The following is a 9866-nucleotide window of genomic DNA, read 5'->3' as shown; positions in this document are numbered from 1 at the left end:
ATCCAATTAGTTTTGTTGTTTTTTTTTTTTTTTTAATAAACTGAAGACGCTTGTTTTTAAGATATTTGTTGCTCATTTCTCCCAAATAGTTGCTACAAGCTCTTTGCCAACCTTCTTCAATTGCCCATAATAACATAAACTCAGCATTAGTATAAGTACAATTTCTGCTGGGTCCACTCCTGGCAATTGATGCAGTCTTAGTCTACCTTTCATGATTAAATCAGAATTTTCTTTTTAAGTCTGTAACCAGATTTTGGTGGACAGTATTCAACAACTGAATTCATAGCACCAGCCCAACCCCCAACCGGACCCAGCACACAAAGGGGCTACATGCCACACCCGCAGTCCCTCACAACACCTCAGCATCTGAGTTGACCAGCAAGGCCCAGCTGAAACTAAAGAAAGCTGCAGCTGTATCTGGACACCATCTGCCCCACAAGGACTCATGTGAGATGAGTCCTAGGAGCAATGACATTGGTGGCATTGGTACCTGTGTCACAGAGCTAGTTCTTACAAAATGGAGTTACAGACCAAGGCTGTCTTCCTATCAGCCCTCCCATCATGAGGCCACTGGGCCATGCTGCCCTCATCAGTTTGAGCACTGCTATACCTACTATCTTGGACCTACAGGCTTCAAGCTGAACTAAATAAACTTTCTTAATGAAGTACTTCAACTCAGATACTTTGATAGAGCAACATAGATTACTACACAGTCCCAACAGAATAATCCTAAACAAGGGACTGCTTAAAGATTACTGGATATATAATGCTTGGACTGTATTAGAATTCTACCTTAACTGTGAGGTGGGAAACGGTTTACATGTGAAAGGGAGACTGGGCAGAAAGAGCTATAAAAACAGTAAATGCCAAGTGTCTACAGCACAGTGGTGGCTACCTAATCTGTAGCATATGCTATTTTAGGAATAAGTAGGAAGTTCTGGACACAAAGCGCTGAGAATGAGAAACACTAATTATATTGATTTCATCAATACACTGTATGCACATACAGCACAGCCATAAAACTAAAGTACTTCATTTCAGTGAGGAATGATGGTGCAAGTCTACGATCCCAGCACTTGGGAGGCAGAGGGAGGAGGATCAGTGTGAGGCCAGCTTGGGCTAGAGTTTGAGAACATCTCAAAACAGAATATAAATTGGAGCCAAATGTCCAAGGAAAAAAAAAATTTAGTTACAAACAAAATGAATGGGGACAAAAGAAAATATTCTCAAAACTTACTATTCCTATCCCAGAAACATTAGGATACTGTAACTGTGAAAAAGCACAGGGATAATAAAATATCTCAGGGATGGTACAATAGGATGGAGAGGTTACCAGGAAGAATTTTCCAAAATAGAAAAGCCTGAAATCTGCCAGGTGTGGTGGTGCACGCCCTTAAACCCAGCACCCGGGAGGCAGAGGCAGGTGGAAGTCTGTTGAGTTTGAGAACAGGGTGGTCTACGGAGATCCAGGACAGCTAAGGCTACACAAACAATCAAAAAACAAACAACAAAAATAACAATTTTCTTTAAAAGCCTAATCAAATAAACATGGACCCAGAAAGCAGGGCACCATAGGCTTCCCGTCAGAAGAGCTTTGAGAAGGATGGGAGAAAGCAGCCCCATTCCTCAGGTAACAGGAGGCTCCACAAAGGAGTGGGGCCCTCACTGTTCTGTTGTGCAGGCAATTCAACTGGCCTGCCTCAGGTGCCTTTGAGGGTCCTGACATAGTCCTATTCACCACCTACTTCCTGTCATCACCTGGGCCAGGTGCTTCAGATACAACCCGTCTGACATTTCCCCACGCTCTCTCAATCCTCTTGTACTCTTTCTGCCTCGGTTTCAATCCTGGGGACCTCCCACCATCTCTCCACCTCCATCCAATAAATCTCTCATATCAGATCTGTTGTATATGGCATTTTAAAATACACCCTAACACTCACCATCTTAAGCAACAAGTCTTAACAGTCAAATTGAAGGCTGTTTCAGAAATGGGAGGTGTAAAGTTTACCTGTTTTCTTTCTTAAAAAGATACTAAACAATGGAACATAAGAAAAGTCATAAAGAAAAAAAAAAAAGAGAGAGAATAATGTGGCCAATACAGATGGCTTAAAGCAGAGACCAAGAAACAAGCTATGACAGACCTGGGCTATCACAGGAAAACTCTTAAGGTGGAAAACATGACAGTGCATCTAGAAAACTAAGGACAAAAAAAAAAAAAAAAAAAAAAAAAGGAAAGCAGCATTCTGATCACAATTTACCTTCCCAGGGACTGACTGTGACAGTTCAGGGATTCATGTGAAAGGACAGTTTGGAAGGATGAGCTAAAAAGTGAGGTGTAGGTTCAACCTGCAGCTACCAAAAGAAAGGCAATATTCTTTCATGTACAAACTTCTCAATCTTTTAAAACATTTCTGTGTTTGATTCCAGAGTATCTTTCATTTCTAAATTTAATTTATTAAAATAATTCTCTACAAAAAGCTCTGAATGTGTTACAGTCTGTACATCCCCCTTTTCCTTGGTTCTCTACAGACGACGATACTGTTCAGTGGGTTTTGCTCTTCATTTTCTGTCTTGTTCGTTTTCCAGGTCTCTTCTGCAAAGACAAAACAAAAATCGTATGTCGCCACATAGCACTTGGTCTTCTGTGCCAGGGTGAGAAGGAACCAAGGGGAGTAGGAATGGGGTTGAGCAGAGACTGAACAGGCCCCAACCTGGACCCTCCACTTACATTTGCCCCTTTCTTCCCAGGCCTCCTGGGACCCTTGCCATGAGCCACCTTGGCTCGGAAGCTGGAGACATCATCATAGCTCTCTCGAGTGTTCCATTTGGAGCCTTTCTTCTTTCCACCAAAACCAAATTTCTGGTTTTTGTACCTTCGCTTGGCATTGGGCCTGGAAAAAGTGACCTCACAGATTAGTGCACTGTAAACCTATGAGCCCGTGGCTGGGTGACACCCGCAGGCTTGTTTCTGAGGAAACACTGCAGGACTGTCCTTGGCCCTCCATTTTAACTCTACAAACCCCATAGGCAAAGTCATCTATTCATGAAATAACTCCAGAGAAGAAAAACTCACAAAGAAAAAGCAGAAAGAACCGATAACCACCCCCTGGCTTCCCGCTCCCACCAGCATCCACTTTAACTCAATCCTGCTGCGTCAGCTTTAGTCGTCTCTATTCTTCTTAAGGACAAAACCACAGTTGTCATTCAAATGTAAAGACTTACCAAACCATGCCACCACCCTTCCTGGACTGGTTCCAGTTGCTTAGAAATGCCAACTTACAATTGGTATACAAATGGCCTCCTACCATCAGCCCAGCACCAACCTCTCCCTGCTTCTCTGCCGTCTCAGTCAGCCCTCACCTCACTTTTCTTCCCTGTGCACACACTTGTGAGGCACTGCCCTTGCTCCCTGGGGCTTCTGTGGAAGTGGAGACTACATTTGTTTACACACAGGGCTCTGTTACCTTCTCGGAACAGGAACATGGCCTGCTCATAACTGAGTGAAACCAGTGTCCGTCCCTAATGTCCACAGAAGGCTCCCTGACTCCCAGCCTCACAGCGGTGATTGTGAAGGCAAGCACAGGAAGCTGCTCACCTACAACCACTATCTCACGCCGGCGCCTCTCTCACACAGGGTCTTCCTTCTCTAAACACTCCTCTCCCTCTTTCCTGCTCAGACGTTCATGCCCCTCACATTAGGCTCTGGTGGGATGGTCCACCAGGGTGCCATGCCCAGCCTGCCCTGGGACTTTAAAGAGCTTTTCCACACTAACGCCCTGATATATGTGGAAATCACCACCCTCAGGCCAGCGTCCACCTATGCAGAAAGTGAGACTGAAAAAGAGGAACAGTGAGCACGCAGCTCCCTTTCATTCTTCACAACACTGAGGCACAAACCACTGCCTCGCAGTAAATGAAGCTCGAAGCCTCCCACCTAATGAATAGCTAGACCTAGATCTGACGCCCAGAGCTGGACTCCCCACAATCACTCTGAAGGTCATGGAGTAAAACAGTCATTTGACACTCATTTACAGTGACCCAAGCACCACTGTCCACCTCTGAACACTGCTATGGCCAGGGGTCACCCCACGGAATTCAATCTCTGCCCCTTGAGCACCAGTACTTTATACTGGAGGCGTTCCCTGGGGAGCTCCCTCACCAGACTGACTGTTGGCCATCACAAGACAAAACTAAACCAAAACCCTCACTTACCCTTTATTCGTCTGCTGGCCTTTAGCTCCTGGCTTTGCACGGCGTTCAACAGGCTTCTGGTCGCCCTCAAGGAAATCCAGCTTATCAGAGAAGCCTGTGCAGGGAGAAGTGTTTCCATCAGCACCACTGTATTTCTAGGAATGTTCAAGACATGGCTGCTTTTCTCTAAATCCATTTTAAGCAGGACATCTTGTTCCCCACACCATTTCCCAAACCTAAGCCCAGCAGATTAAAATCAAAATGACTGCAAAGCACTATAGGGTTCCCTTAGTTATAAGGCACTGATACCCAGGCTTCCCTATGCCCTTAGCAAACAGACACACTGACCTTTCTGGTACTTCTTGATGGCATTCATCATATGTGCTTTCTCCCGCTGCCTCTTCTGAAGGACCTCAGTTTGTACCTGTGAGACACACAAAGTCAGTCACACATTCCAAACCATGACTATGAAGACTCCATGATGCCACCTCAGCTGCTGCTACCACACCATGTTGGGTGCCCCACGGTGTTTCACGGGGCTGAATGAACACTTCACCAAGAGGTGAGACCCACAAGACCAAACACACATAGGGCTAGAACCAAATCATACCACAGTGATCTGACCTGGTATTCCTGCCTTTGTCCTAGTCCATGGTGTTCTTTCTCACCTTCTTTCCATATTTCCTAAGCGCTCGAAGTTGCTTGGCCTTTTCAGATTTCTCCATGGCAGCCTGTTTAGTCTGCAGCTTCAGTCGAATCTAAAACACAGGACGTTGGTAGGTGCTGTTTAGAGTACACTAGAACAGAGCTCTGAAAATCATGGAACTCATATACTCTCTAGTTTTCTACAAAAGGACAATACAGCCCCAGAGCTGAGCCTTTATCCAGGTACGAAAAGTGTCAGTGTGTAGCCAGAGTTTAAAAGTTGCCCTGCCTTTTCAAGCATGCTTGTTCAGTTATCATATAAGACCTGTTTCCTGCCTAGTCCTATTTACAGATTAATGCTAAACTTCAGTGCTCTTTTCCAGTGGGCCACATATGTGATAAAACTCCTGGACACTCAGACCTTGCCTCTTCCATCACACACATACAGTTTACTGAAAGCGTAAATCGTCATCAGTGTGCCTATCAAAGGTATCTGTGCTTGTCTCTGATTAGCTTCTTGGGTACCATCTGTAATTCTCTAAGATGAAGTCTGAGACCAAAGGACCAATTTAAACATGTCCTGGATATGATGTCAAAAAGCTTTTTCCTCCTGAAGTTAAATGAAGATCAAGTCCCTGTAACTCTAAATTACACTATATCCGAGCCAGATATCAACCCTTCACTTTATAGAAAACAGAGACCCAGAGAGGAAAAGCCTGTATACAAGCAACAGAATTTTCATTGGTATTGTTGGGCCCAGAACGACTGTTGTCTCTACCCCATTCAACTAACCCTGCCAGAGAGGAAATATACAAGCCTTCCTATTACAGGGACCACACTTCTTCCAGCCCTTCTCTCACTATTTTATCTAGGCTACTGGCATGCCTCTGAAGCAGACTCTGTAGAAAAATACTAATTACAACCAGCACAAATCTTTTCTAAAAGACTACAAGAAATGAACCAGCTGAACAAACATACTTGAGGGTAAAGCCTTGGCTTTCCGGTGGAAAAACTTGCCTGCCTCTTACCTTTTGCATCTGCTGATCAGACTTGGCCATTTCTGCAAAATAATCGGTGGGCCGCTTTGTGGGGACTTGAAGCCGATGGAGTCGGGGTAACACAGCAAGCACTGCAGCCTGGGCCTGACGGTAGCTGAAATCACAGGAATGAGGAGAAAAGTATTCATTTTCTCCTACTGCCTCTCAGAAGTTAAATAAACTCAGGACTAGCAACATCCCACCATCACTGGCAAGACAAGTAAACAAACAAAAATTGCAACAGAACTCCACTAATTTCATATATAACAGAAACTTCACTTTACGTTTATTTTTAAGGAGAAAATACTTCTAAGAGCAAATCAGCAGTTTAAAACAATTATTGAGCTTATTAAAGGTACCATTAGCACCCAAAGTACTTTCCCAATCATTACAGAAAATCCACTCTCACATTCTGCAAAGTCTGTTCTAATGATGCACCCACACAAACTTCAAATGAATTATTTTGAAATATCCCTCAAGCCGGGAGCTGGTTAAATGATGACCAAGGATCTGGTCTTTCAACCAGGAGGAAGCCCCTAGCTCCACTCTTAGGCTCGCGCTAACTCCGAGGAGCCTCTGAGGATGCTGGCACACTACGTTCTCCTTCCTGTGACTTTCTATCGCAGGACCCACAACAAACATACAAACTCATTTCCCTCTGGAAGTCGTCTTCTGGATTAACACCTTTCTTCTGGTCCTTGTTCTGGGGTGTTGACTGAGTTTCACCGACTTCCGGCACTGGACCCAGGGTCACATCCAGCCTTTCAACCCACTCCAGATCCCGTTTGAATTCAGCCAAGCACTGCTTCAGGCCATTCTAGGTAAGTCAGACACGGCGCCCATGAGAACCCAAAGTTTGTCTCTCTCAAGCCCACAGAGAAAGCCGACCGCCTGTGTCAAGGCGCAGGGTTGCATCTTTCCCACAAGAATCGGGCTCAGAAATAGCCTCAGAATGTGCCCAGCGCATTCCAAGGACCCCGACCCGCGCGCGAGCTCACCACGTCATTCACCGCCTTCTTCGGCCTCTCTAGCACAACGTTGAGACCTGGCTTCAGGAGTCCGCGGGAAAACGCATCCTGCAACTACAGACCCGGGCGCGGCATTACGGATGAGCTAGAGACCCCGTCCCAACCCCTGTCCCAGAAGCTTCGCTGCCGCTTACCTCCCGGTCTGACACCAGGGACTCGTCCGACTCCGAGTCCGAGCCTGAGAGCGGAGGGGTGTCCATCTCGCGTCCTCCGGACCCGCGAGGTTCGGCCACCGCTACACGTGCCCACAAGCTGCACCAGCGCCTGTAACTTTTCCCCCCTGCTCCAGCTTGTCGACACAGACTTCCGCTTCCGGGTGCAGAGCGACACTTCCGGTTCCTCGTTGCTATAGGAACTGCTCTGGCGTTCGGGCGTGCCGGGGTTGCTCCGGATCTCTAGGGGCAGAGCACCTGAGGATCCTTGCGTGTTCTAGTAACCCATACCTGCGAAGCGAGAGGTGAGGGGTTTCTCTTAGGGGCCTGGGGGCGTTGGGAGTGCAGGGAAGGAGGACAAAGCGCGGAAGGAGCCGCGGGGATGGGGCCAAGAAGAGGAGTCTGGGGGCGGGGCAACGAAGGAGTGAGGCGGGGTCAGGGAGGGGCCACGGGCGGGGCGGGGCCTTGGGCGGGGCGACGCGGTCAACGTCCTCATTCTCACCTGCTTGCTGCTCCATCCTCAGCTGCACTCTCACAGGTACCATGTCCAACGTGATAGCTCAGTCGCTGAATGTTTTTGGTTTTCGGTCTCACGTGGCCAACAATGTTTTCTTCTTCGATGAACAAATCGTTATATTTCCTTCAGGAAATCACTGTGTGAAGTACAATCTGGATCAGAAATGGCAAAAATTCATTCCAGGTAAAAAATAATAATAATAATAATAAAAAAAACCGTTCCCACCCTGACATATACATTAAAGGCATGTGCTACACAGAACCACACGATATCAACGATTGGGAAGGTTTTTTTGTTGTTGTTGTTTTGTTCTTTTGTAGCGACAGCTAGTCTATCCATGGAGTTTTATAAATGTAGGCAAAATAAATGTCAGTATGCACTGTTTAATTATAGATTAACCTGACACATGTAGACAAAGTGACACGTATCGCTGATTTTTTTATGTGTGAATTTCCCCCTTTTATTATGCTTTCCTCAAATCACTTTACAGCCTGATCCCAGCCCCCTCGCCCCTCTCCTCCCAGTCCTGCCCTCAGGCCCCCTCCCTCACTACCGCCTCTCCTCAGAGAAGGGACCCCCTAAGGGGCACCAACCCCGCCCCTAATGCTAATTTTTAAAGTACTTTTTTTTTTTTTTTTTTTGCTGTAATTCCATAAGAAGATTTACTTTAAACGGTGTTTTTCTTGTATTCTCCTGCAGTTGGGATCGTCTTCACCAGAACCCCCTTTTGAGTCTAACAGTTTCAAAAGGGCACCACCTTCACTGAACCCTTGTATGTTGGAGACACTGGACATTTTACCCTAAGTCACAAATAACCTTCCTTAGAACCTGCCTGCTGTTTTTGCTTACATTGGTCCAGCCGATGATATTCATGACATGACAGCCCCCCTTTTTCCACACTGACCATTTTTATTGCTTCCTATGCATATATATAAGACCAACCACATATATGTAATCATTAATGAGTTACTATTACATAAAGACCTGTGCACCCAGACACCCAGGATCAGCCAGTTCCAGGGCTTCTGCGTTGCTCTCCTCTCAACCCACTCCACCCCCGCCCCTCCCTCTGCCAGCCCATCTTGGGTCTTAACCTGTATAATTTTACCACACATCTATGTAACCCTATACACACACTTCTGCGTATGGTATTTTGTATAAGATATTTTCCTGTCTTAGACAAATGAAATAATAGTCTGCTCTGTTGCTAGTGTCTTCTGTTCAGCTTCATGCTTTGTAAGTCATGCATCTTGACACACATAACGGTCCGTTTCATTGCAGGATGGCATTCCAATCTGGGAACACACACATTATATAGCCATTTTAGATTTGAGGGACATGTGGTAAGTGATTATTTGCTATTAGAAACATCACCATAACCATTCTTAGATTCACACATATCTGCAGAGATTTTCCAGGACACACAGCCAGAAGTAAAATTACTGAGAAATGTGATCATATTGGTTTATATATTCCTACTGGTGACGCATAAGGGTCCCTATTGCCCCATCCTCACTAACCCTTGTTTAACTTCCTAATATTTTATGTGATTCTAGTAATCCAAAAAAGGGGATCTTGTTATTTTAGCATGCATGTCTCCATTACTAATTAAGGTGAATATCTTTTCACACGTTTATGGAATATCCCTAATCCCTACTTAGGTCTATGTTAAATGCTTTCTACCAATTTTTCTATTACTTTAAGGTTTTGTTCTGAGGGGAACTCCTTTCTTTTCCTGAGTTATAGACATACTTCATATATTCTCTGAGCTAATCATTTCTCAGATATATGTGTTAGAAATAATTAGCCAGGTAGTGGTGCTTTAACCAAGCTCTTAGGAGGCAGAGGCAGATGGAACTCTGAGTTCAAGGCCAGCCTGTTCTACAAAACAAGTTCCAGGACAGCCAGGGCTACATAGAGAAATCCTGTTCCAAAAAATGAAAAACAAAACAAAACCCAAAAAATATAAGAAAGAAAGGATTTTTTCTATAGCCTGTTTTTTTTTTCTTCCTTGTATCTATGGATGAGCAGTAATTCTTAGTTTTAATGAAGTAAATATCCTCAAACACCATGTAAATATTCTGTAAGAATAAACTGTACTGATTATACCTGAGGGACGAGGGACATGGCTAAGTGGGTAAAGCACCTTCCAGGCATGTGATAGCCTTTATGTGATTTGAACCCACATAAAGCCAGGAGTGATAGCACACACCTGTACTTCCATTGCTTCTGTGGAGAGATGGGAGGTAGACACAGGAAACTCAGCAGAGCCTGTAGGCTAGCTAACCTGCACAAC

General features: G+C 45.2%; 2 protein-coding genes across 2 annotated transcripts in view; one reads left to right on the top strand and one right to left on the bottom strand.

The window, feature by feature from the left end:
* Nucleotides 1-2429: 2429 nt before the first annotated feature.
* Nucleotides 2430-7191, bottom strand: Ebna1bp2 (EBNA1 binding protein 2). Its single transcript, XM_055618499.1, has 9 exons — nucleotides 7036-7191; nucleotides 6872-6955; nucleotides 6518-6690; nucleotides 5865-5988; nucleotides 4860-4949; nucleotides 4540-4615; nucleotides 4213-4306; nucleotides 2729-2891; nucleotides 2430-2593 (listed from the first exon to the last, which is right to left on the bottom strand). Exons 1-9 carry the CDS (start codon nucleotides 7099-7101, stop codon nucleotides 2543-2545), a joined length of 921 nt encoding a protein of 306 aa, XP_055474474.1. The 5' UTR covers nucleotides 7102-7191; the 3' UTR covers nucleotides 2430-2542.
* An 83-nt stretch (nucleotides 7192-7274) lies between these two features.
* Cfap57 (cilia and flagella associated protein 57) overlaps nucleotides 7275-9866 on the top strand; it is a 64649-nt gene continuing 62057 nt past the window's right edge. Inside the window, exons 1-2 of the mRNA XM_055618500.1 lie at nucleotides 7275-7358; nucleotides 7578-7753. Of these exons, the coding sequence (XP_055474475.1) occupies nucleotides 7597-7753 (157 nt within the window). The 5' untranslated portion in view covers nucleotides 7275-7358; nucleotides 7578-7596. The remainder of the gene's footprint in view (nucleotides 7359-7577; nucleotides 7754-9866) is intronic.

The sequence above is a fragment of the Psammomys obesus genome, unplaced genomic scaffold (genome assembly GCF_907164565.1).
Source record: "Psammomys obesus unplaced genomic scaffold, mPsaObe1.curated_primary_1811, whole genome shotgun sequence".
Classification (NCBI taxonomy): Eukaryota; Metazoa; Chordata; class Mammalia; order Rodentia; family Muridae; genus Psammomys; species Psammomys obesus.
Note: the sequence above shows the minus strand (reverse complement) of the source record. Positions and strands in the feature narration are given on the sequence as shown.

What these genes read in the sequence shown, in the direction of transcription:
- Ebna1bp2 (XM_055618499.1), bottom strand. Translation starts at nt 7,101, where the DNA reads ATGGACACCCCTCCGCTCTCAGGCTCGGACTCGGAGTCGGACGAGTCC. An exon ending in GGCCAGCAGACGAATAAAGG is followed by an intron (nt 2,892 to 4,212) that starts GTAAGTGAGGGT and finishes CACTTTTTCCAG; the next exon opens with GCCCAATGCCAAGCGAAGGT. An exon ending in CTGGGAAGAAAGGGGCAAAT is followed by an intron (nt 2,594 to 2,728) that starts GTAAGTGGAGGG and finishes TTGTCTTTGCAG; the next exon opens with AAGAGACCTGGAAAACGAAC.